The sequence below is a fragment of the Phalangium opilio genome, unplaced genomic scaffold (genome assembly GCF_054372755.1).
Source record: "Phalangium opilio isolate 3A_F unplaced genomic scaffold, DU_Popi_V2 ptg000014l_1, whole genome shotgun sequence".
NCBI classification, from domain to species: Eukaryota; Metazoa; Arthropoda; class Arachnida; order Opiliones; family Phalangiidae; genus Phalangium; species Phalangium opilio.
This window is the reverse complement of record NW_028324149.1, coordinates 2,273,591-2,300,701: the sequence shown is the minus strand read 5'-3', so window position 1 is coordinate 2,300,701 and position 27,111 is coordinate 2,273,591. Positions and strand designations below refer to the sequence as shown.

At 37.8% G+C, this 27,111-nt stretch overlaps 2 protein-coding genes and 2 non-coding genes across 6 annotated transcripts in view; 2 read left to right on the top strand and 2 right to left on the bottom strand.

Annotated features, from left to right (window-relative positions):
* Window positions 1–419: 419 nt before the first annotated feature.
* The window catches only part of LOC149705052 (synaptogenesis protein syg-2-like), a 71,884-nt gene continuing 45,192 nt past the window's right edge, over window positions 420–27,111 (bottom strand). The window contains exons 2-22 of the mRNA XM_089865224.1: window positions 14,480–14,614; window positions 10,800–10,921; window positions 10,594–10,651; window positions 10,335–10,490; window positions 9,753–9,923; window positions 9,381–9,671; window positions 9,099–9,310; window positions 8,881–8,968; window positions 8,656–8,792; window positions 8,042–8,195; window positions 7,549–7,607; window positions 7,222–7,465; window positions 6,836–7,150; window positions 6,483–6,761; window positions 6,092–6,418; window positions 5,736–6,020; window positions 5,393–5,554; window positions 4,327–4,556; window positions 4,152–4,248; window positions 1,225–1,292; window positions 420–1,150 (exon numbers count right to left, since the gene is read on the bottom strand). Of these exons, the coding sequence (XP_089721350.1) occupies window positions 899–1,150; window positions 1,225–1,292; window positions 4,152–4,248; window positions 4,327–4,556; window positions 5,393–5,554; window positions 5,736–6,020; window positions 6,092–6,418; window positions 6,483–6,761; window positions 6,836–7,150; window positions 7,222–7,465; window positions 7,549–7,607; window positions 8,042–8,195; window positions 8,656–8,792; window positions 8,881–8,968; window positions 9,099–9,310; window positions 9,381–9,671; window positions 9,753–9,923; window positions 10,335–10,490; window positions 10,594–10,651; window positions 10,800–10,883 (3,669 nt within the window). The 5' untranslated portion in view covers window positions 10,884–10,921; window positions 14,480–14,614 and the 3' untranslated portion in view covers window positions 420–898. The remainder of the gene's footprint in view (window positions 1,151–1,224; window positions 1,293–4,151; window positions 4,249–4,326; window positions 4,557–5,392; window positions 5,555–5,735; window positions 6,021–6,091; window positions 6,419–6,482; window positions 6,762–6,835; window positions 7,151–7,221; window positions 7,466–7,548; window positions 7,608–8,041; window positions 8,196–8,655; window positions 8,793–8,880; window positions 8,969–9,098; window positions 9,311–9,380; window positions 9,672–9,752; window positions 9,924–10,334; window positions 10,491–10,593; window positions 10,652–10,799; window positions 10,922–14,479; window positions 14,615–27,111) is intronic.
* TRNAP-AGG (transfer RNA proline (anticodon AGG)) lies at window positions 7,626–7,697 on the top strand. The gene has a single exon. It is a non-coding gene; the product is annotated as a tRNA-Pro (tRNA).
* TRNAP-AGG (transfer RNA proline (anticodon AGG)) lies at window positions 7,772–7,843 on the top strand. Its single transcript has one exon. It is a non-coding gene; the product is annotated as a tRNA-Pro (tRNA).
* LOC149705053 (uncharacterized) lies at window positions 23,077–25,497 on the bottom strand. Of its 3 annotated transcripts, none has more exons than XM_089865210.1 (3): window positions 25,309–25,497; window positions 24,188–25,104; window positions 23,077–24,103 (listed from the first exon to the last, which is right to left on the bottom strand). In XM_089865210.1, the coding sequence occupies exons 2-3, from the start codon at window positions 25,074–25,076 to the stop codon at window positions 23,775–23,777; spliced, it is 1,218 nt and encodes a 405-aa protein (XP_089721336.1). In that variant the 5' UTR covers window positions 25,077–25,104; window positions 25,309–25,497; the 3' UTR covers window positions 23,077–23,774. The 3 variants fall into 3 exon arrangements, with proteins under 3 accessions (XP_089721336.1, XP_089721335.1, XP_089721334.1); XM_089865209.1 differs by having other exon boundaries at window positions 23,077–24,890; window positions 24,957–25,104; XM_089865208.1 differs by having other exon boundaries at window positions 23,077–25,104.

Sequence of the window (27,111 nt, the reverse complement as noted above, 5' to 3'; positions counted from 1 at the left end):
TCACTTCCTAGGCTAATTTAATGGACTTCTGGTAATATCGGTAGAGAGGGGAAGTGAACTGTGTATCCCCTTCGTTGGAGGCAACTTTGTATTAGAGAATACTATTTGCCTTCGGAAGGGGGATATCACTAAGGTAAGAGATAGAGGGTTATGACGTTGCCATATATGTGAAAGATATTACTCTATTAGGCCTATTTTAGAAATGCCTAATCAATAATGTGGGCGTAATATTGAATAGTATCAAAAGCATATAACAGCAAGGGAATGTGAGGCCCTTGGGTTTTGTGTCTATTATGAAATTAATTTATTCAATGTTTATCAAATACGACACTTACCTTATTAATAAATACGTCATTCATTTCATCTTTTTTCATGGAGAAATTGCCTGTTAGGGAAAAAATAAACTTTAAAACTGGTATTTAATTTTCAAGGTTAAAAATCATTATCAATATATTTATTTACATGTAATATTTAAGTATATAAAATGCGTGTATTTAAAAATGTTACATACATTTTTCAAATATATTAATTAGAGCTTTGTTTAAAATCAAAACATTCTAAATCTATTTATTCCCCATTAAATAATCCCAATTAAATTAAATACCTATATTTTTAATTTTATTCATTTAAAATTTACTTCGGTGCAGTTCGCAGTTCGTAGCCAAAGTTTTCGTAATTGGTATCTTACCAATGACGTTAAATTCGATAATTAACATAATTAAGTCATTAGGCGTATATTATCAACACCAAATGGATATGTTGATCAATTAAAATGGACCATTTCGATTTAAACTCCGTGACGGTTCACATACACGCTTGGTTTTAGTGTTTTAGTCATTTTTAATATTCACAGATTTGAAGCTCTGTAATTACTTTTGCTTTTCAATAGACCATTAACTTAATCTTTATCGTTTAAGTCCAAAAAATGTGTCGTTTCACCAACTGTTCGACTTCTACTACCACTACTAGTATGTCTTTCGCGAGGGGAATGATGTCTAGAAGTACTTTCTTCTAAATACGGTTTAGGCCTTTGTTTATTATCGTAATGATATCTTTCGGGTTCAATTTCTTTAACCTCGGTAAAACCCTGCCTCGTTCTGGGGGCGTGGCCCGAATATATACCACTTCGTTTTCCGATATCACTCGAAAGCTTGAGTGATCAAATGACGTTAATTTTTCAACGCAGCTTTCAATTTATTTTTAGGCCTACATTTTAAAACTTACCTCGAATAGTAATCTATCGTTTTCCGCTATGAGTTGGACGTTTTCTTCGTAAGCAAAGCTCGCTTTCGCTGCGTCATAAGAGATAGAAATTATGCCCCGCCCATAACGAACAACAACATGGTAACATTGCACAGTTATATATATATATGATAACACCTTAATGCATCGTCAGCTTCGGGGTACAACGAGGGTTTAGTATAGGAGGGTTTTTACCTCTCCGAGTGACGTATGTCACGGAGAGGTTCTAATTTCGACGAGTCTGTGTGTGTGTGTGTGTGTGTGGGTGTGTGTGTGTGTGTGTGTCTGTCTGTTGTTATACCCACGTGACCGCGTTCGCAGTTTGCAAATCGGAGCAAACGTGTTCTCAATCTCCGGAAATTTCGAAAATTGTATTACATTTACAGGCTATTACTCCATTGCCTGTCTAACATCACCAGCCTCTGGTCTTTGTCCATCCCACATGGACACCAGTCTGTACACACTGGCTTCTAATCACAATCGTCTGCTGCTCTTTGTCCATCCCACATGGACACCAGTCTGTACACACTGGCTTCTAATCCCCACCCTCTTGTGGTCTTTGTCCATCCCACATGGACACCAGTCTGTACACACTGGCTTCTAATCACAATCGTCTGCTGCTCTTTGTCCATCCCACATGGACACCAGTCTGTACACACTGGCTTCTAATCCCCACCCTCTTGTGGTCTTTGTCCATCCCACATGGACACCAGTTTGTACACACTAGCTTCTAATCACCACCGTCATCTGCTCTTTGTCCATCGCACATGGACACCAGTCTGTACACCTGGCTTCTAACACCACCATCTTCTGGTCTTTGTTTTTGTCCATCCCACATGGACACCAGTCTGTACACCTGGCTTCTAACACCACCATCTTCTGGTCTTTGTTTTTGTCCATCCCACATGGACACCAGTCTGTACACCTGGCTTCTACTCCATCATCATCGTTAAGGTTAAGACATACGCGGCGATCGGCCAGGGTTACGAGAAACGTCCGGCCTCCCTAAGGTGGGGCTTCCACCAGAGTTTCACGCAATTGCGCTGTTCTTATCCATAGCTGCGATTCGACACCCTTATATACTACCTATTTGAGTAAGGCGACGCAACCGGCGTATGCTTCATTTCAAACGCCAATATTAGTCAAGTCTCTCAAGAATGTTTAATTATTCTTTTTCAAAACGATGTAACGCTCAATAAGGCGAACAACTATCGAAGAAAATATTTAATATTAATTATATTTATTTTAATATTTAAGATAATCATGTCTCTAAACTCAAAATTAATACGGAAAGGGTAAAACAGTAGTCTATGTGTTTGTCTATATGTGTCCGTCCGTTGTTACACTAGTGCGCTGCGTTAGAAGTTCGTTTTTGTTTTGATGTGTAAAGAAATCCTTCAGAACCTTAATATTCCCGTTTCCATAATATAAAATGAATGTGTGGAAATATTTTTCGTAATTATGATGCATTTAGTACTTTTGTAGCTTTAAAGCTCTATTTCATTTTGATATTCCAAAGATTTTTTTTAATGTTATTATTTAAAATGGATGTTTATATATTACTTAAGCTATACTACATCTGTTTATAGCATAATCCTTCCTAAAGTGAATACAAGCGCAACGCTACAATGTTGGTCAAATGAACTATTATTTGTTAATAGGCCTAGTGAACCAAACAGTAAACGCTTGGGTTTGGTTTTCGTTTCTGTAATGCAGAGACATTAACGGTTCAGAGTGAGCCGAAAGTTAAATACACTATTAAATAATTAGGCTTAGATTATATAATCATGGTGGAAATCTGGGCCGCGTTCAGCAGAGCCCAGCGCTGTTAGCAGTGTCCTACATAACGGGATTTTGTTTTTGAATATTGACGTCACGGTGCTTAGCGCTGAGCTAGCGCGGTCTTCAAAGAAAATAGTCGGCCTTTTGGATAACGTGACGTAAAACGTGTAGTTCTCAGCTTGGCGAAAAAACCATGGATGAATCAATACAAATAGCTCTATGGGACTATAGCTATTTAATTGGCGTGAAACCAGTTGATCACGCGAGAATGTTAAGAGATATGTTAGTTTCTAATTTTAATTATAAAAGTTGTTATCTATCTCTATAAATATGTTATCATACAATTTTTGTTAAGCCTTGGTACCTTGCACGCTTTATTGCGCTAGCGTCATTTATAAAACACCGATGACCGGAGAAAAGCTATGACGACAGAGCTCACCGGTAAACATTTCCAAAATCCGCTGTCTTTTTTGGTGAGCTCTGCTGAACGCAGCCCAGACCAGTGAAAGGTCTGATCGTAATGGGATAATAGCTTCGTGTTTTCATGCTTTTCATGGTACGCATTTACTTTCAGTGTGTGTAGCCACAAATAAGCTTTGGTGTTATGTAACGTTAACAGTCATGTTGACAAACTAAGAAAATCGTTGAGGTGAAACGAGAGGATAGTGTTTATATGGCAACCCTGTTGTGAATATGGCTTTGAACATAGAGGGCATACAGTTGAGGAGTAGAAAATTGGGCCTTTACAAACACGTAAAGGTAGTATCCCTCCAAAGTTTTATCTCTTCATTTCAAGTTTCTCCCCCATCGGATGATTTTAATGTGTACAAGTATATCATTTTTGGATGTAAAATGTCGTCTGATTTACAGTATATTTGCTATGCTTTGTATACTGCTTTAATATTTCATAAATTTTAACTTAAGAAACATTTCCATATCTGGGTAAATAAGTTTGTAAGTAGTCGTCTTGACTCGGAGAGGTAATATTTTGGTTTTCCCAACTTGTTGAAATTACTAATGAACCATGTTTAATTTAACTGTTTATAGCCGCCATTAAGGGGTATTTTTCTACTTTTCTCTGGGAATAAGAGTGGGCAATGGGGTCTTTCCCCAACAGAACAACTTACGTTTTTCTCGTTCAGTATTTCGTTTATAATTCCTGTTAACAGGGTATTCAACTTCGGTCGTGAGGCACTTCTGTCGGTATGAGGTATCCGTGGACTCCTAAAACTATAATTGTGAGGTCAAAGGTCTAATAAGGAGGCAAAAACGGTTAACTTTCAGGAATTAAATTTTCGTTACCATCTGAAGACGCGCGGCGGTACTGTGGTTCGAAGTGGTTACAGCCGTCGTTAAACCCGATTCCCTGATACAAGGTGACTTGGGCGAAGGAAAATGAGGTGGCAGAATGTCCGTGGCGCTGTTGAAACTCGGGTTCGAAGACGTTCTTCGAGTTTCGGTTGAAGACAAACCCAAACTTTCACCGTTACTACCACTTGTCACTATTTGTCTAACATTTCTTTCTTTCGAAACTGAAAAAACATAAACTCGTGTATATAGTTCTGTTTTATTGACGATTACCGGAAGTAACACTGGTCGAATAAGTACTTCATTTACTGGACTTCTTCATTAAGCCTACTTTTATACTGCCTAAGCTTAAAACGTGCAAATATTCGAAGAGAAAAGCAAAACCCGTCCCAATGGGAATATTTTGATTTGAATAAATATAATGTTTTTTTTGAGATTCGATATGCAAAGAGACAATTTAAAGTTTCGGCTCTAGTCACGTGTCTAGGGACTTGAAAGATATTCCGCGCTTGTTGACACGACAAAACACGGCAAGTCTCGCCCGGGAATTAAGCCTAGTGCACGCCATAAGATATGTTCCGTAAGTTTGTCACTGGTCACAAACTGGAGCTTGTCATGAAGTGACGTAGGTCATAGTTTCGATGTAAAGCGAAGGAGGCCTGGTGAGGTGCTGCTGTCAAAGGCTTAGTAATGCAGATTAAGTAGGAAGATGAAGTCCTGCAAAACTAACCGAATGTAGGACTTCAATTCTCGCTTCCGTCGTTCTCGAACTAGCTCGAGCTGTAAGTCTCTTAGTAGTATTACGAACTATAGGAAGTGTCATACTTATGGAACATATCAGTTATAAACTTATGGTACCACGTGATATAAACCCCAAAAACAACAATTGGCCTGAATAATTCAACGTGTTTCTACGGATTTCATAAAAATTTAAATCTTTTGTGTATAAAACACCGTTTGGGGGAATATACCTTTAAATATCTACATTTTCCGGGTGGTATATTTATTTACAATTAAATTTAAAATACAGATCATTAAAAATATAATTAATGGAACCTACGTAATGCGATACGCTTTCTCCGGCGAATGAAACACGTGACTAAAATGGCGTTACAAACTAAGAGCAAGGAACTGATCAGGGACACAGCGATGACCGCCGTGGATCTGGGTGACGAATGACCCCCTGTTACGGCGATATTTGCTTCGGAACTGGCTCGATCACCTAAATATTATAATTACAAGATTTGCGTCATGATCATTCTTCATGAAATATAATTAATGATTTCAAGGTCATGATGACGACAATATTTGCGTCATGAACTCTAAAATATGATTTCAAGGTCTCGAAGATAACGCGGACACAAATGGATTCAAGTTACTTATAATAATTTAGGTTGTCTTACCCAAAGTTTTGACTGAAAACTCGTTACGTCTGGCATCAGAAACCCCGTAGGTATTACGGGCAATTACCGAAAATATATATTCTTTCGATGGTTGAAGATGGTTAATTATCAAGTAATTTGCGTCCTCATTAACGTCTATCGTCTTTACTTCACCGGATCTAACCTCCCAGAAAATGACTTGGAAAGTTTGCGTCTCTCCCCCGTTAAACCCGGGCTCCCAAGTTAAGATGACGCTGTTACTGGTTGTATTTAGTACCCGTAACATTTGAGGAGGGTCCGGAATCCCTGAAGGACCCGAACTTCCGGTGTAAGACAACGTAACGTCCTAACATTAAAAAGAAAATTACCCTTCTTACCTCGTTCCCTGAGTTTCAAATTGGCATGATCAGTTCCCATGGTGTTCTGAGCAACGCAAGTATAAAACCCAAGGTCAACAGGTCGGACATCTTGGATTGTTAGTGTTGTTTTCCAACTGATAAAGCTCAAAGTTTCGTTGTTAATTTTGTAACGCGATGGCAGTAATTCCGGTAGCTCTTCGTCGTCCGGTATAATTGGTTTCCCATTTCTTGACCAGACAAAGGACACCGGAGGATAACCTTCGGCTAAGCATGATAATTTAGCCGTGTCACCGCTAGATGCCGCCACAGCCGATGGTGAAGAATCGCGGATAAGTCGGGGAACGACTGAATCGAAAAAATTATTAAAATTTAATACAGGGTGTCCGAATTTTCTTTTCTAATTACTTACATTTAACGAACAAATTGGTGGACTCGACACTTTCTTGTCCAACTCCATTAAAAGCGACGCATGAAAACGTCCCTGTATCCGTCCGCGTAACATTAACGAGCGTAAAGAAGGAACTTCCCCTAATCCGAACTTCTTTAGTTCGACTCATATCGTAACCATCTCGTTTCCATTGCACGGTTTCGTCGTTCATTGGATGCCCATCCACGTGACACTCGAAATAAGCGGTTTCACCTTCGAGCAGCGCCATACTTGGGGTCATTTTGCGAATTTTTGCCGGATCTGAAAATAAACAACATGATATCTTGTTCAAGATACCAATATTAGTTAAAGACAGACAGACAACAGGTACTTACATAAGACATCAACGAGGAAGGTGACGTTAGTGGAACCTTCGCTGTTGGTCGCCTCGCAGGTGTAACTGGCCGTATCATCTTTGGTAACTCGAAGCATATGAAGAATCGGGCCTTTGTAAACCGTTCTGTATTCGTTACCACGGTTAATGCTATCCCATACTTCGTTTCGCGAACCGTCTTTCAACTTATTATTGGCTTTGTACCAAATGTAATTGATGTCCGCCGGGTTTCCAATGGCGGTCGCGTTGACTATGGCGCTTTTGCCTTCGGTTATGTTCAAAATTCGCGGGATGTTCACCAGGAAACGAGGTTTAACTTGGGGAAGAGGGGGATGTAATATTAAAGTTTGGTGCCGTCCATAATTAAAATAAAAATTAATTGCTTACATTTAACTTCGATGAAGAGATTATCTTCCAATACGGAACCAACAAACTCGTTGCTGGCGCGACAAGTGACTTTGGCGCCATTTTCATTAGAGGAGACGTTTATCTTCAAGATACTTCTAGTTGACGTACCACCGTACTCGGACAGGGTTGACTCCTCCGATGTTGCCATCATAATGTTGTCGTTTTTCAACCATGCGATTATGGCTTGAGGATTGCTACTACCGACTTCGCAAAATACTTCAACCTAATATTTTCCCCAAAAGCAAAACAAACAAATAATAAGTGATTTTAGATACGTTATCATATCGAGGCAGTGACGTCACTTACCATTTCGCCGACACTGGGATGAGTTGGCGAAATTGACATACTGATAGTTTGAGGAGAAACTGAAAGGAAAATGTCGAGGTCCGTTGGTCTAGGGGTATGATACTCGCTTAGGGTGCGAGTGGTCCCGGGTTCAAATCCCGGACGGACCCAATAAGAATTTTTATTCTACAATTTACACAATGGGTTTCATTTCTAGTTAATAATGTGAACACTACGCATTCAAGGTCCGTTGGTCTAGGGGTATGATACTCGCTTAGGGTGCGAGTGGTCCCGGGTTCAAATCCCGGACGGACCCAAATATCATTTTTATTTTAAAGAGAAAATTCGCAATAAATCACGGGATAGTAAGGTAAGCTATGTTGGCAAATTTGGTAAAAATTCATTTTAAACCTTAATGGAAACCTTTCGGATAATAAAAGCGATAAAACCTAGTAATTTTTTTTTCGTTTTCCTGGTGTCCCGCCCGGGGGTTCCTTAATCTCTAAGTACTCACAATAGACGTGGGTTGTAATCGAGGTGACGATGGGTTTCGGCGAGGCGGGATTAATGGCTTGGCAACGATAAGTAGCTCCGTTGTCACTCGCCTGAACACGATAGAGAAGTTCATTCGTCACCGTGCTGGCCGAGACACTCACCGAACCCTGTAACTGCAAAGGCGTGCGAAAGAACAGAAACTCCTTAAAGATAAGATAAGATAGATAGACCTATCAGCTAATATTCCAAAGTGAAATGGAATCACATCCAAGAAAAAACCGATAGCACCTACTAGACCTATAGCTGACCATTATCTAAAATAAGGAACTCTCTCGCCCTCTTTCTCACTGGACATTATTAAAGGTACCAGACCATTCTACAGGGTGTTAGTACCAAGTACAATGAGTTGGTTTTTTCCTTCTTTTTTTTTCGACTCAAAATTGTCTGAAGAACCTAGTGTACTTCCGGTCCTACCACCCTATTTGGAACTCCGTGTACAGAAGACCAAGGTAGTTTTAGCGATGATAGGTCAGTAATTACGATCTCCCAGCGCGCTTAGCTTAATTTCAAATCACCTTATGTACCATGAATTTTCACGCATTAAGGCTCGTAATATGAAAAAAAAATTCGTACCTCAACATTGTCCTTCCACCAAGTGAGAACGGCTAATGGATTTCCTCCGCTTGATTGGCATAAAAGTCTTTGTAACTCTCCCGCCAAAATACGTTTGCCTTCATGGTATCCGGTGATATTTGGTTTACCAGGGGGATCTGTTATTAAATAAATGAAATACGAGTCTGGCCGCCATTGAAGGTTTCAACCCTGTATATTTCAAGAAATAAAGGCGAAAATACTTACGTAAAACATTTAACGTGGCGGATTTGACCAAAGTCTCGCCTAATTTCTCGCTAGACGCGTGGCAAGTGAAGGTTTTTGAAGGTGGGTCCTACACTCGAATTATATCAATACAAAACTTAATTAGAACCACTAATTACCGGACTTAAGTTAATCGCGGTAATTTTAAATTTGTATAGAGGAAGGTGTGGATTGTCTCTGGTTTAAAAATGATAGTTTACCTGCCTGTTAAGTACAACTGACACGTTGGAAGAAGTGATCCAACCGTGTTGCGCCGATTCCTCGACTGATTGCATGGATACGATTGGTCTCCCATCAACAATCCAATAGATTTCGGCCGGAGGGTTACTGGGGGAACTGGTACACGTCATGATGACGCGTTCACCGATAACCGACTCGGATGGACCAGTAATTGAGATCTTCGATGGCGCGTCTATTAATAAATTCCAATTACCATCAAGTAGGCCTGTACTAAAAAATTATGTTGAACTAAGATATCTTACATTGAACTTTAAGTAAAATTGTGGCCATTAAGGGTCGGGCTGTGACGGCATTCTGCACTTCACATCGGTAAACTATATTATTATCGCTTTGTTCCACCGTCATGGTATAGGAATTGATAGTAACTCTATCGGAAGTTGTCGATGTCCGATCGATAACCGTGTCTCCGCGATACCACAACATTGTCGGAGGTGGATTGCCACCCTTCGAGGTACAAGTCAAAGTTACCTTATCGCCTACTTGAACGACGTCACCGTCTTTGTAACCTTTGATCTCGGGGGCACTTGGGGCGTCTGATACGCGAGAAAAACCACACCAAAGATGTTAGGGGTTTTTTTGTAATGGTAAGGAAACGTCAGTTCTGAATTACTTACGTATTATACTTATGACGACTGAGACCATGAGGGGGACTTTAAGGGCGGCGTGGGAGGCTTCGCAACCGAAACTAACACCTTGATCCTCCAAACGCGCGTAAAGAGTCAAAGTACTAATGGTGGTACGCCGTCTCCCGCGAGCTTTTTCTTCTTCATTAACGTGGTAACTGCCTAAAGTAAACAAGTACCATAATATGTCCATTACTGGCAACAGGAATCATTGTAACCCCTTATATGTCCCGAAACATCTGCGCAGGTTTTTTTCGCCTCGTATTTCTAACTGTGACTTAATTGGTTAGTATAGTAACGCGACGTTAGGGACACGCGAGGTAAAATTCGTCATACTGTACAAAATGATTAGTCTAACTCTTGAAACAAAAACCGCCTAAATACGTTGAGAAAATGGTTACGCAATCATTCTTATTAGCTGGCAATGAATTTTAGTCTGTAATTGACAACGTATGAAACTAAATAACATCAAATTAAAGCGAACCCTTTCACTTCAGTTAATAGATTTCAGTTGGGTGAAATTTAATGTCAATTAAGGCATTCAATTACGGCAAATGAGTATAAATACCAAACCTCCGGGCCGAATTTCGTCGCCTCCTCGAAACCACTTCAATCTGGAAGCCGGTCTGCTTTCGTGCGCTCGACAAATCAAAGTGACCCTTTCTTCTTCTTGTATCGGAACTTGACTTCCATTGGCGAAATGCCGGATTTCTAAACGTTTAGGAGGCACTGCGATAATTAGAAAGAAAATCACTATTTTGATAAATAAACTATACCAGACTTAATCAAAGTATGCAAATTAGGCCTAATATATATAGTTAGGTGTTCGTACCTAAAACAGTCAAATGAGACTTGGCTCGGATTGGCTCCATATCTTCCGCTGGACCCACCTGGATATCAAAATATAATTCATTTAATATAATTTTATTTATTTAATAAATTTATTTATTTAATTTATAAACAAATGATTAATTTAATTAAAGTGGAATTTTCTTGAAATAAACAATCTCCCCTAGCAAATAAATTGACCATTCTTACTTGGCACTGAAATTCTCCTTCGTCTTCCAATTGTACTTGCGAAATGATAAGGTTAAAAATCCCTCTACTTTCATTGGTTACCATCTTATAACGAGGGTAACCTGGAATATTAGCTTGAAAACCTGCAATAAAATGAATGAAAAATAAAAATTAAAAATTAAAGTTGTTCAGTACATAAATATTTTTAAGTACTTAGCAAAGCGAACGCGCGTGCAATTTAATGAGGAACCAGCCTAAGACAAATTCTTAATTCATTACGAATGATGGTGAGGCAAAACAATTAAGAAACTGACGGAGTAATAATGTTAATTAAGGAATACGCGTCTTTTATGAAACCTTAACGTTGCCCGAGTACATTCCAGCAACCTCATAAGATAGCTGATTAAATTAGACACCAGAAATATGAAGGGGAAATTACCGTCGCCGTGATTAAAACTTAAGGAATGTCAGTTAGGGAATGTAAAAGTTTTTGGGAAGTAATTCTATTTCGTTGGGAAAATAGGCTTAATAACTCTTCATCACGTCTACAGCCAAATTTATCCCCCAGCTAAAACTAATTTGGTTTTGATGTTACTTGTAAGTGGTAGCGAAAGCAAATTAAAGAAAAAGAGAGTTGCATTCACTATACGAAATCTAATTTATGGTAATAATTTCCAAGTAGAGCAAAACTAGTATAATTTCTAACAAATTCCCAGATCAAATTGGCCTCAAATGAGCCGTACTAATTTCTATTTCTGGGAAGAGGAATTAAAAATTATAACGTAATGTTACTCTTCGTTGAGCACTGCGTTTTATCATAAGTTTATAAGATATGTTCCATAAGTATGACACTTCTTATACTTCATAATGTTAGAGACTTCCTCACTTCCTGAGAGCTAGTTCGAGAACGACAAGTGAGAATTGACTACACTCGGTGGTTAATTTTGCAGGACTTCCATCTAGTCCTATTTACTCTGTGCTAAGCCTTTGAGAGCAGCACCTCACCAGGCGTCGCTTTACCTCGAATCTATGACCTACCTCACTCACTTCATTACAAGCTCCAGTTTCTAAGTTACCAGTGACAAACTTATGGTGGTAACATATCCTATGAACTTATGACAAAATATAATCTTCGATAATAATTTCCAAATAGGAAAAATATAATTTCTAACAAATTCCCAGATCAAATTGGCCTCAAATGAACCGAATTAAGTCCTATTTCCTTGCGATAAAATTAAAACATTAATACGTAATGTTACCCTTCGTTACTGCGTTTTATTAAAAATGAAATATTAAGCTTTATATTCCATAAAAACAAAATCCGTGAAAAAAATTTCTTTCACTTCTGTAAGAAAAAAAAAATAAAATAATAAAAATTAAAATTTTGTATAAATTTCTCGGGGGTATTAAAAAATTTAAATTCTTTTAGAATTCAAGAATTGTCAAGAAGAATGGGCTAATTAAAATTCTGCTACCCGTTTTTAAAAGAAAAAGAGAATAAGATATTAGTTAGAACCTCGAATGAAAAAAATAATTTGCCTTCAACACTAGCTCATGGGAATGACAAGAAAACTAAGTGCTTAGGGCAAGTTGGAAAAAAAAAATTAAAAATAAAAAACTCAACTTTTTAACCCAATACCTTCGTTTGAATTAATATAAATATAGCCATTAATATTTAACTTTTTCATGGAAATTTTCGTGTTTAGACATTCCAGGTAGAAATAATTACCTGGCAACAATATTCACGAGGGGAATAGAAACAAATATGTATATAAAAAGAGGAAAATAATAGAAGTGGCACGTAGAATCTTTATCTTTCAGTTTTGGTGATATAATAATAAGATGTACTCGAGCTATTAAGTAGGTATGTTTGTTTACATTTCTGTATGGTTGAATGCCATTTGACCAATGCAAAAGTAGTTTGAAAGCTTCCTATAGGCATTTCAATATTCTTAAACAACTCGAATTAATTCTTAGATCGCAATGAGTAGAGTATAACTACCTCTTCTTCTTTTGGATTTTAAAAGATAAAAAAGCGTAATTTTTTCTTTGTTCTTTTTATAGGGCCAAAACATTGTCGCCCGGTTACCGGGGGGAGGGGGAGGGGGGACTAGGTAGGTAGGTGGGTAGCTTTTGAGCAAATATCCATCTAGAGAGTAAGTAGTATTACATTTCTTCATCAGCGCTTTGAGGGTTAAAGCAAAGCCGAAAATCGATTCGATAACGAGCACCGGGGAAAACCGATATTTTAACCTTTTTCATATATAGCCTTTATGAACTCCCCGAGATCTTCCAAGCAATTTACTTTGCTCCTGGGATCTCAGCTTGTCCAGGCATTCCAACGTTCACTACAACCCAAAGAACACGAGGGGAACCCGAGTTGAACCCAAGGCGACTGATCCAAGGATAGGGATGGTGTCTCAAACTCGTAATACACATTTAAAGTCCTACTTAAATGATACGTACTACGCTAGAATCTTTCAAGAGCCAAAAGTTCATACTGTTATTTCAAATTTGAATAAAAAGAAGATACACGCGACTACGAACTTTGTTATGACGTCACACTCTCGGTTTTGGCGACCTTATTGGAGTTGTCAGCTCAGGCCATACAATTTAGAGTATCATACCAATATTGACGTCACGTCCTCGTAGCTCCTCCGCTCTCTGTACCACTCTATTGTGGACCCCACAATTTTGGCCTCTTTGGCAAAGCCCTGACCACAGAAAAGACCGTTTCATATATGGGACAGGAGTACAGTATCAGTTGGGAAAGACAGTAAATATACGTCAAAGCAATCCTTTGGACTAACTATTTTATGGTGGTTTGCAAATATGATTACTCTAACAATCCTTACACCGCGATTGAGAATTTTAAAGGTATATTTCAGGTGGTATCGGTACGCATTTGAGCAATCCTTTAAATACCCTAGTCCTCATTCACTAACACAGATCGAATGAATGACTGACTACACTGGATAAGAAAAGCCCTTTACTAGATTTATATCTTTAAGTACCGCTCTGTCCGTTCGTATATATTTGTAAGGTAGGGAAGCTTTTTGGATACTCTAGGGGTACCCTGGTGTAATCTGGTGTATATGGCTTTGCTTCAACTATTTTTTTTTCTCTCAATCGTTTTCTATAGAACACTTAAAAAACACGGAGGTTCTTATAAAGGTCGGAGGAAATCTCTCGATGAGCAGTTGCGTAAATGTCTTTTTTTTTTTCAATCTTTCTTTCTTTCTTGGATGTTATTTTACTTGTAGGACAAGTATTTACCGGTATAGCCAAAGAAGAAAGAAATTACGTAGCAATTTAAAAGGGTTTATAAAAGCCATACGGGAACAAATTAAGGTCCTTTTTGAAAGGAACAATAGCCTAGCATTTTAAATGAAGGAATGTTCATAAGATATGTTCCATAAGTTTAACAGTGGTTACACACTGGAGCTTGTCACAACGTGACGTAGGTCACAGATTCGAGGCGCTGTCTAAGGCTTAGTACAGACTAAATAGGACTAGATGGACTCCAAAATTAATTAACCGAGTGTAGGACTTCAATTCTCGCGTGTCGTTCTCGAACTAGCTCGAGTCTCTGTAAGTCTAGAGCTAGCATTACGAAGTATACGTATTGTCATACTTATGGAAGGAACATATCTTATAATCTTATGGTTTCAATTAGGGCCTAATTTTAGTCAACAACTTACCTAGTAAGAAGCCGTCTTTACTCCATTGAACAGCACCAGCTCTGTTTCCAACGTGACATTGAAGTTCGATGGTTTGACCCTCGGTTATTTCCAAATCTACTGGTTTGACTCTAAAATACTGCCTCGAACTGAAACCTGAAAAATACAAATAAATAAATTTAAATGAAGAATCTGTGCCAAAAGAGGACGTTTAATATTTTCAACACAAAAAATCTCCATCGACCTACGTTAAAAACCAATTACATAGAAACAAGGATTAATTACGAGCAAACGGAAAAATTTGTCTTGACATTAAGGGTTTCAATTTCCCCAGTGCATCTAAACTTTAAATTTTATTGTTATTTTTAAATGCCTTTGTTTATTACACGTCTCTGATGTTTTAAGTCTAAATGATTTAATTTAATCGCAAACATCGTGTTTCCTCACTTACGTCCAAAACGATCTTATCACACTACGGAGACTAATTAAGCCTAAACCCAATTAAAAGAATACTTGGGGTAACCAGTAAAAACAATAAAAATACCGCCGCAAATTCCTTCTCCCATTAACGCTCTTCAGTATGAGTTAGAAAATGACATTTTGTTCGTTCCGTTGTCGCCATTACCCAAGCAGATTCTCCTTTGGACTTTTCTTGAGAGAGTTGTTAAGCCTAACGGCGAAAGTTTCGGCGCAGCTAAATGTTTGTTTCACGGAGAAAGATATAGCTCTGTTAATTTCTACTCCGAAAAGACTAAAAGGGGGAGAAGCCAGTAGGCCTAATTGAAAGAAAAGATAACAATTGGGCAAAATATCCAGACGCCCAGTACGGGATTATAGGGTTGAAGTTGGTCCTTTATTTTGATATAACAAGAGGAAATGATAGTGGTTCTTCCCAAGCGCGTTGTTATACTTATATAGTTGTTCATTACATCCTCGTGATTTAAAACAAAGGCGGGGAGACGACGAAATTTTACAGTAACGCCTAAAACACGCTGGGGCTTTTACGGCATTCCCGTTTACATCTTGAACCGTTGTAAGGAGGAGATTGGAGCTAGAATCGTGCAATTGTTTTCCGTCCTAGTCGGTAATAATGCCCTGCCCGCCAAAAAGATAAATTGTCTAGATAGAAAAGCGCGCGCCACCGACCAACTCCCGCCAATATTAGGACCAGTAGCTCGTGCCCTACACTTTTCCTCGTGTTTCCCTACACGAGGAGTTGGACACTTTTATTTGCTGCTGTTACGTTTCTTGCAAGGACATGTTGTTATTGTCACCAAGGGCGCTAGTGTTAGATCCCCGGGCCCGTTTTAAGTTAAAAGTATTTAGGAAGCTAGGATCGGTCAGCTCTTATCTTCGTTATATTAAAACACACACAAGGCATGGTCGTAAGTATATAGCGGGTCTTTCTCTGATAATTAGTTAAAAGTTGCAGTTAAAAACAACAACTGGATACTAAAGTCGCCTGTCGGGATAATGGGAGATAATTGTGTTTCACAGTAATAATAAAAATTATGACAACGGTTTCTGTTATGACAAATGCAATTACAATTTACTGCATTTGAGAAATTAGGGAAAAATGTCACAAAACATTTTCCACTCAAAACGCCAAAGAACCCTTAATTCTGAGACACAGCTAGCCTGTTTGTTTCATTCATTGATGATTCTACATCTAGTAATTAACTTCTAACACGGTTTCGCTAAATAAAAATTGATGTAAAGGTGTGATGAACGAAGCTAAACCATTAAGGGTGCTGGAGAAGTTGGTATATCAATCAATTTATATATAAACGTATTAGTTTGGGTTAGGCTTAGAATCCTCTATACTTCTTATTTTATTTCTTGTCCGGTAGATTCCGCCCGATAAACCTCGAAAAATCTTTCTCCCATTCGAACCCTTAAATACCCTGGCTGGCTCCTTACACCGATATACATTTTGGGATAGATGGATCCTTTGATGACGGCATCCGCTCTCTTCATAGCCTCTCTAAATAAGGCCTAAACACGAGAGAACACGAGGATGAAGAGATCAGTCAAAATTCTCGCTACTAGGGTGTCTGTAAGTTTCTTAGTAAAAATATAACTGGTTCAAATTATTTCACCCATTTTCTTCTTAAAGCATCCAAGGATAGGTGAGCTGCGAATGATCTAAAGGTTTTATCTAACCTGATAAATGTGTTTACGATAAGGTTACGATCTCTGTTATTAAGGTATAAAAGGTATAGATAGAGTTGAGCGGCCGAAGTTAAGACCTTAAGAGGTCAAATAGGGGTCACATTCGTCCGAAAATCGGCTAGCTATAGACCATTTCGGAATACCAACACACAGGAGCGAGGCCGCCATTGGAGTCTTCTCCCTCTAGCCAAGAAGTACCGCTAGAGGCAGTGCGAGTTGGCTATTCTCCCGCCTGTAGTGACCTCGGGCTACATCTGGCGTTGCGTCTTGGCACCAGGGAGAATACCCTAATGGCGACCTCGCCCCTGTGTGTTGGTTTATCTATAAGTGTTTTCCGAAATGGTCTATGTCATGAGAAAATTATTTGGAGATGTGGAAGTAGTCCGCAATCTGGGCCCTTGGGTTAGTGAAGACGGTGATTTAGCAATAGAAGGCAAACGGTGGATGTATTTGGGGGTTTGTAGCGCGACCACTTACGGGCAGCTAGGGCGCGATAAAAAATAGTCCTAGCAATTTATCGTTGGAAATGTCACCGATTTCCCGTTTCGTGTTTCTTTTTTTTTCATCCCTTTTCAGAGTGTGTCCAAATTTTCTTTTTCTTTTTCTTCTTCTTCTTCTTCCAGCACCGGATCCGTTTTTTATATCCGATCAGAGCGAGAGCATCGGACCATGCGTATCTCAGAACTCGAGCGACTCTTTCTAAGAAGAGATATTCAATGTCCGGGACCAGTTTCCATTTCCAGAGTTCGAGAGTCACCCGGACCCGGTCGGGTTATCGTAAAATCATCTTTCGAGAGTTTTATTTCCAAAGAATAATATTCAAGAATACGGGGAATTTATTTCTCAGAGAATTCACGATCAAGATTGACTTAAATGGTTTGTGAACTTCGTCCAGAGTCACGCGTCAAGACGCGGCTCCGAGTAGCCTTTGTAATACCGCGACTAACTTAAGTTGTCCTCCTGGGTTTTCGCGGATTATTCATTTCCAAATTCCCTAATCAATTTCCCATTTATTTGTAGAATATCGTTTAATAAAAAAGACTAATATATAATTATCGAACCAATATGAAATCACCGGTCATTTATGTCAATATTAAAACTCCCCGACTTCTTCGTGACATTCGACACCCATTTTCAAAGGTTTTCCATACTGGAGTCTGAGACAACCGAGCCGAGAATAAAACCTACAATTTTAATTTCTTAATTCCTTCTCAGAAATCTAGAATGGTATTAAGTTGAACCATAAGATATTTTCCATAAGTATGACACAACCTATACTTCGTAATGCTAGAGACTTACAACTCGAGCTAGTTCGAGAACGACGGAAGCGAGAATTGAAGTACTACACTCGGTGGTTAATTTTGCTGGACTTCCATCTAGGTCCTATTTAGTCTGCATCACAAAGCCTTTGACAGCGCCTCACCAGGCGTCGCTTTACCTCGAATCTATGAACTACGTCACTTCATGACAAGCTCCAGTTTGTAACCGGAATTTATAAACTTATGGAACATATCTTACGAACTTATGGTTGAACGATACTCGAGGCTAGGACTAGTCTACAAACGCGAACGAAACCCTTTTGATGGAGGAATTTTTAAGCAAAGGCATTGCTATTTTTCTCCGGGCACGCGGTGTGTTAAGCTTTTCGCGGTTAGGTTATACGTCACTTGATGTATGTGTGTTGCTTAGTGGTAAGGCGGTTTCAATCTATTAATTTCGATTTTCGTCGAGCTTCGATAGCTCCAAAGACGTTTTTCTTTCTTTCTTTCTGAGAAATAATGTAAACTATATCGAATTTAAGCTGTTGAGAGCTTCAAAGAGCCTGGGGTTTTCTCCTTTGAAGTTTCAAATCCCGACAAACCGATAGGAACGCGCGCGGCGTGACGCGGCAGCCTGCGTTTGGCATCCCACGTCGTCTGCTTTTGAAAGTTCGCCCAAATAAGGACTTTAAGAATTTATTTATTCTTCTAACCGATTTATTTCTCAAATTTTTACTCTCTCTCCTCTAAAATGCACTCGAGCTTCTAAAGTTTTCTTGAAGCTTTTCTAAAAGACGTCTAAACGGTCGCCGCGTCTCACCTAACTTAATATATATATATAAATGTATTTTCAAATATTTCCATGCCACTTTCACGGTTTTAAAAGTACACGGGGGCATAAAAGGTACAGCTCATAAAACATCGATTAAATATATTTAATTGGGTGCACTACTTGAGGTACAACATCATAGATTAACAAGAAACTTGTAATTAATTAATACATTAATATCTACGTGTGTACTAGCGAAAATTTAATAAACACCACATTAAATGAGCCTTTATGATACCTATTAGATTTGGATGAAATTTTTAAATTGAATATAAATAGAAGACGTGAAATAGAAAATCTATACCGCTCTCCCCTTCTTTATCTTACGTATTAATTATATTGTCCCTTGTTCTTCGAATAAAAGCATACAGATTAAACATTATACACTTCCTATTATTGCCAGAAAAAGTTTCGCGAGGTCGGCGTGAATGCTGCAACTGTATCTTCACCAATACTTTAACGATTCTTAATTTTCGCGTTCCACGGCACCACACACTAACACAAACAAACATACAGACCCACAAACTAACATCCGTTCAATAACCTACGTTAGTCTTACACAGCCATACACGTAGATATAAAATCAAAGCTCGAGATTCTACGTAAGTACATAGACTGTTCCAATGACGTTCCGCTTAAGTCTATTGAATGCTTAGTAAATAAATGCGTGGAAAAGCGTCAGTGGACCATCTCTTGTAAAATAACAACACACAACAACGAGGATGATGTTCACGGATATAAGTGAAAATGTTTATGGGTGGGCGATGGGACGTGGCTAATGACCCTAGATTATTCTAACAACTGAAAAGCAAACATCATTAATAATATTGTTTCTGGCCGGGACGAAATCATCGACTCGGAAAGGCAGATATAAAACTCGCCCTCTAAAAGTTTTTACTCCTCTCAGTCAGAAGTGCATTAACCATTAACATTAAACATTTTAAAATCCTCTCTGTCCAATTGTTTTACTGGTAAAATTTTTATTAAAAAAAAAGTTCAATATATCCTATAGTAGAGCTGTTTAGATTTTTTCTACGGTCATATTAGAATTATCGCCAAGGGCTAATATTTTTTGACGACTTCAAGTATTATTTACTTCTGATTTTGGGTACATATATAAGGGAGGGAGGGAAGGGGTTGGGTCGTTTCCGAATCGATTTAAAGCGAGAAATAAATACGCCAATGTTTGACAGCGCAAAACGCTTTATGGCAATTAATGTTGCGTAAATAAGCTATACACGCGGATAACGATATTGATTTTTAGTAGAGACGATGCACCCTTTTGCCCAATTCAAAGCCTTCTCTAACTTTCAATAAAAAAATACCATACAAAAAATACAAAAATTTGCCCAATTGATCTCGATGAATTTTTAAACTGAGAAAGAATGGTCTTTATTAGTGAAGATGCTGCGGAAGTTCATTCGATTAGTAACGAGTAATAGGTTGAAAGCGTAATAGGGGGTGGATTTAACATCACCCGTCTACCTTGTTCTTCTAATACCCCTAATAAATCTTCATTAACTCGGATTACGTAGATAGAAACGTGGCACGTGCATGGAATATCAATTCACGAGATATTTAAATTTTAAGGGTTTGAATTGAAAAATTTTCCTTTTTAATTTTCAAAGTGGAAACTGAGAAATTTTCAACTCGTTATGTACGCGTGTTAAACATCAAAGGATCACGCCGACTTCATTCATTAGTGAAGGGAAATATATACATATTTCTTTTAATTCGAATTAAGGCCTTTTCAGACGATAGCGAGTTAATTTGTTTTTTTTTTTGTTATTTTTTTTATTAACAACTCTATTGGTTACCATGGAAACCAAGCTATATTTTAAAGTCATTTAAAAAATTATCACTCATAAAATAGAAATCGTAAAAAGTTTACGTCTGAGAAGGCATTTATATCGGTTTAGCAATTTCAAAAAAAGTACTTGAAACTGCTTTTGATATATCTCTGATCTCGCATTAATTCATTCGAAGTCAAACCCCGAATACTAATTAGTTAGACCAAAAACAAATAGGAAAAACAGAAATAAGGCACTGGGGATGTTGAATGAATGACTTCCGTATAGCGCCCCCTATAAATGATACAAATATATTCAGGCCTAAACATATTTGACAGAACTTATGTTAAGCCTTTTTTGGATCCTTCAAGTTCGCTTAAAATTATACGTATTACGTCACTGATCTTTGTCTCGTTACCTATAATCGAAAGTGTACGGACTACTTTATCTTTAGGAGCAATTACATTACGTATAACTGCGCTTAACCTTTACCTCCGGTGCACTTTAGAGTCGTAACGTGTTTTGGGAATAAAGTAAATTGGTTCGGAAACATTTTCCTCGATGGCCAGTCATACGTGGGTAAAATATCATTTTATCATACGATGAAGGTATGTACTATTTCAATCAAAAACCTCGAGCGGTTCGCGCGTGCCCTTACCCCGTACATAAAACTGTACTGTTTACAAAGAGAGGAATGAAATAGCTATCGTTTTAAATCGATACGGTCTATGGGTTACGGGCGCCGATTCTTGTCTGGCAATGTATTCAATTCTTCGGTATTTTCGTATAGGAAGTGCTTTGGAAAACAAATGCTGACATTTTTCGACTGAAAAAGGGACGTCGAGTCGAATTACGACGAACGAAAAATAGCATTTATCATTCGAGAAATGGTTCTGCGTTTAAATTTAAAGTTTAGGATATGTCCTGGTATAACTCTTAATTCGAGGGGATAATCACTCTAAGTACATACCTAAATACATTAATTATTATAGGTCTATAAACATTTTTGAGCTCGGTTGAGATCTCACAGCACACCGTGATAGTGAAACTCGTAAATAAATAAATCAGAAAATAAATAAAAACATTTCTTTTCCGCTTATCCGATGATTATTACAGAGTTCCAGAAGCGAACTTGATAATATTATTAAAGCTAAGGCGTACTAATACGCAACGTTGAATCTTATAGAGAAAAGTAGCGTTTATCAAGCACTTCTGATGACCAATTACCAGAAATTCCAGAGAAACAGACATTCTCTAATGAGGCTTATTCGTATTTCTCGATTCTTGAAAAGTTTCGAAATTCTATTTTAGAAGGATTTCAAATGAAAAAGAGTAGGTTTAAAATTGGTCATATTATCCGTGCCTAGCCCGGAAGTAAATAATAAACTTTGGGATCGCGTTCTGTACGAGATAAAGTTAAAGGAGAAGCGGGAAGGGATGCTGCGTTCAGTGAGAGTAATCATACTAACCGGTGTATGAAACCTGAGGGTATTGATTAAAGTGCCTGAACGACGCAACAAAACCTCCTTCATTCGCCCGGGCCTCTATACGGATCTCAAAATTTTCATTTTGTTAACAGGGTTCGTATACCAAACAAAATCCGTGACTTTTCCAAATCCCTGACTTATCCAGGTTATGTACGAACCCTGGATAACTTACCATTGTTCTTTCTCTCAAATTTTATTGAAATATATTTTTCTATTTCATTTTTCATATTTAACGAGACGTTATTCTTAATAATGTAGATGAGATTATTTAACTTTAAGCACGCGCAACCAATTCGTGTCTAGAATTTCTAAAAATATTATTCTGAAGAGTCTAGGCTAAAAGGAGTGAGTGTGTTTCGAGTATTTGAATATATTTTCAATTTTATAAAGTAAGCTTTTAAGAATATTTTCCGTAGAAGAGAGTCTAGAAGAAAAAAATATTGAAGAATTAGATTTAATTTACATAAAATATAACGTCGCTACTTCAATATCAAGATTGAAAAGCGAGTACACGCTTTCAACGTATAGTCTAGACATAATACGTTTGCCACTTATTGAGTGAAGTATTTTAACCCTATCTCTAAAAAAATGTTTATCCTGAAAACACATCAGAATGGATGAGCATTTCTCCATGATGTTTGGTTTTTGCTTTCAATTGAAGTGTCTTATCAAAGGCCCATGTTACTCAACGGGTGCTCGCTCGCCTGAGATAAATTTTCGATTTCTAGAGTCTGTTCCAACCCCCCCTTACGTGACGTCAGCCTTAGACCTCAAGCGCGCGCGGTTTTGATTCTGTACGGTAGACTATATGAGAATTGCCATGAAATTTATTTTTAAAACGCTAATTATAGGGCATAATTTTTATATATTTTTTAAATTAAATAATTAGAAAGGGTTTGGCATAGATAATTGTGCACATTTTAATAAATAGTAAGGCAGAAACCGAAACTTTATGCTTCTATCAAACTTCATAGTTCAGTACCTATTATGATTTTCTTTAAATTCAAGAGGAAAATGATTACAATTACTTAATAACGGTGATAAGTAATCAATGCATTAGACCAAAAAAATTTAAACCAAGTATAATTCCAATGAAATGAATTTTATTTCTATTGATGAGTTTTGAGATCTTAATTTGAAAACTCCAGCCAATTATAACAATTATAGGAACTTTAGTTTACAATTTTCTTAAATTTTTTACCTAATTTTCTCCCACAATCTGTCTTGCTGGGCTTGATTGAATTGTGATATTTCATTCTAATGAAAATTCTTAATTTGACAAATGAATGGATTAAATCCAAAGGATAAGTTTCATGTTCTTGGTGAATTGAATTGGATATGTTTTTAACAATATTTATTTCGTTGGAGAGGACTTTGTTTGGAAGGAAATTACGAAAAATGGTTTCAAATGAATTCATTGCTTTTAAGAAAGTAGAGCTAGGAACAATTAAACCGCCATAAGATAATATTGTAGCCCAAGATGGTAATTGATAACAATGATCACTCTGACTTGAGTCTCTTAAATCCAGATTGGCATATTTTTTATAGAATTTTTTGGCTATAAAACCAGACATGTATTCTAGCCCATTTTCTTCAAGCTTTGAGAATTCGTTTGCTTCATTACCATCTTGGGTTACGATGTTGTCTACACTCTTTAAAATACCAATTTCTCCAGAGCATAAGGAACTAGTACCAAATCTTACTGAATTTAAACTGGGATCAGCAATTTCCCTAGGAACATTTTTTGGGTTTACATTTACCGAGACTGAGCTAGTGTTGCTATATAAAAGGTCTCTTGTAAAACTTTCTAAAGGGGAAACCCATGTTACCTCCCCCCATATCACAGACAGATGAGACTATTAAATACCCTGCCTCATGAACTTTGGATATTATGTCCAACAACAGTTTTTTAGTCATTTTGGTATCAAAGCCAATGTAAACAGGTTGTTTCCAAGGTGAAAATAAGCCCCTAACCATTGCTACCTGCATTTGACTATGTTTTCCAACTACTTGATCGGCTTTCACATCATATTCATATTGCGATGAAATTTTCATTTCGTCAAACGTTATGACACATATTTTTTCTATATTTGATTTTTTAGATCCAGCTAGTTTCATAATATTTAAAACATCTTGTAAAATTCCTTGTCTTAAATTTAGTTTTGATGCATACCGCCTTAATGTTGACAAACCTGGTAATGGATATCGCAGGTCATTTTTTAAAAACATATAAGCTTTTCTGTTAAGGTATCGCAAAGTAAAAGCCCGTGCGAGATCATCGGCAGACCAGATAACCATTTTTTTCCCCATTAGTTTCTTAATTTGACTAGGTGAGAAAATATCATTTAAAATATTGGTGCATTTCTCCTTAAATTCTTCTTTTTTCCTTTTGTCATTCTTCATTCTCTTGAGTTTCTTTACTTCTTCAGTACTAATTACACTCTTCATTGCTTGTTCAATTTTTAATTCTTTAATTTTCTTCTCATTTTTCATTTCTTTAATTTTCAATTTGCTATAATGAGCTCGTAATGTTCTATTTTGTTTCTCTAATCTCTCGCATTTACAGCATGGTTTGCGTTTAAAAACAACAGTATCACGTTTAGGAATCATATTATCAGGGCTACGATCCATGTTATCACAATTAGTTTGAACATTAGTTGCTTCATTCGTGAGATTATCAATTGCAGAAGGACTAGATTTCTTTATTAAATCGTTAACGATGACTCGCTCCTCTCTTCGTTGCACTCTGGATTTTCTCTCTGTAGATTTACAGTTTTGACTTCCTTTCAGTCCCAAATTTTCAGTTGGAATAGCGTCTTCCAATAATTCCTTTTTATTAGGAATCCCCAGCAACTCAGACCTAAGATCCCTTTTGTAGGCATGTTCGTTAAAGTGCTGCGAGCAAACATGACTAGTCATGGGATTGAATTTATCCTCTCTGCGGCATTTAAATGCCCAAACCTTTCTCCTATGAATGTCATTTGGAAATTTGTGATACACAATATGTTTTGTACTATCATTCTTTTTGGTTAAAACTAGGCTATTATTGCACGTCGCGACCGCGCACCTTGTTCCAGGCATGGCTCATAAATTTTTATTATGTATGAATCTAAAAATATACAATTTATTCACATTAGTATTTTGGTTTTGCACCCAAATAAGTTATAACAACCCGAACCGAGTCCCTAGTCTTATCCCTTAAGTCTTAATACAAATAAACTAAAGAAGCAAGTTCCAAATATCTCTAAAAGCTTCCTAATTTAGCATTAATATTTCATACAAAAAAGTTATCAGAATAAAGTAATTAATTTACCTTTGAGGATGCCAATACAGCACAAGCTGCACAACTCGCGCCTCGAAAGACTATACATAAGCAGACGATGCTTCACTAAGGTCTACGGGAGACGTCATATTCGGCAGCCAATAAAAGTCGCGAATTTTCGAAGGTAAAAGATGGGCGCGTGAGCAAACCTATATTAGCGAAGCGGCAACTCTATAGACCTTGGGGCTGTACAATATTAGGATTAAATCCGAAGCCATATTGAAAAATGGCTGCTCAAAGTTATTTTTTTCTTCAAAAAACAAATGGATAGCGATTTTTACATGATAAAAGTTTGCTTTTGCTTTCAATTAATCAAAGGCCTGTCTTTCACTTCTTTCATCGAAGAGTTGGTATAATAATTTATTAAAATCCGTGGCCATCTTGAAAAATGGCGGCTTGAAGCGATTTTCAAAATTCAAATAACAACAACCAAAAAAAAAACATTCCTGCAAAAAAAAACCCCCCAACAACAAATCAGAGGCCATACTTTGAACGTCTTATTGGTGCCTCGAGTCGTATATCGACAAGCTTTCCAAGTAATCCGGCAGGCGTCAGGTCGGTTCTTGTAGAAAATATACTTAATATTATGTTTGTCAATATTGATAACGTCGACTCAGGAATCTTAGTATGAAAAGAATGCGTGGCGGGCTCTTCATACTGTCAGATAAATTCCCGCGCGCCTTCCAGTATAAGCGAATTTCTCGCCTTTTTTTCCCGACATATCTTGTCAGTAGACCCTAACGACAGGCTTAAGTCATAGTTTCTTAGAGTTTAGTGTCACGTGACGTTAGCTTAGAGTGTATCGGTTAGTTCCCGCGTGGCAGATGTTGTTTTATGAAGAGCCGAAGAGACTGACACCTATTGGCGCGCAGCGCGTGGGAACGAAAAATATCAAGTTTTGCTTAGGACTGACTAGTGGGTGTGGACTTAACCAGAAGGGCGTCACGTGAAGTACCATTTAGAAATTCGGGATAGGTAGATCACAGCATGGTTCCAAAACATTTACCACACTACGTCATGCCGTTTGACTATACGGTCGTCCAAAATCGCCTGTCGTCGACGCCAATGTGCTAATGCGCAATTTTCTGATGCATCTTCTGTCTCTGGGGTCTGACGGTGGTTACGTAGGGATATGACGTGTTGCGCTCCGATCATGCGCGGTTAAAACTAACGCCGAAAATTAGACACGTGAGCTGCTACGTTTTGCGAAGAGTGACTTCTACACAGACCAAACCGCCCTTTCCTGATCTTCCTTGCTCGTACAAGAAAATGTACCAGATTAGCAACATCATTTTTATGGCCTCCCAATATTCATTTCTTAGCCTTTGTAATCGTATATCTGATATCATATTCTCATTTATTTTGCGTGGCAGACAATTACTCCGTGTAATTCACTTCTGATGGCACAGAGTAGGCTACTCAGATCGTATTGCCGCATTATTGTTACAGGATATGTCTCAAGAGAGACGACATACAAGGTTTCTTCTTCTTCTTCTTCTTATTCTCAAAGAAGAATGCAGCAGTCCAAAAAGCTCAAATTATAAAACCGTGTATAGTGTATTCTTACATTTGGGTCACGGTACATCAGAAAGATCGACTTTCACCGATCAGCAGCTCCTTAATGGTAACATTCCGACCATGGACGAAGATTTATCACAAACCTCGCACCATAACCCTGTAACGCGTAAGTAAGGTATTGCCCAAGCGAGACTAAGTGACTAGCGAAGCTCGCGAGTTTCTCACGTGAACAGCGCGGCGCGAGACGTTACGAGCGATTACTTACTGAAGAAGTTA

Bases quoted from the DNA above. Each gene is read 5' to 3' on its own strand.
- LOC149705053 (XM_089865208.1), bottom strand. From the start codon at position 25,076: ATGCCTGGAACAAGGTGCGCGGTCGCGACGTGCAATAATAGCCTAGTT.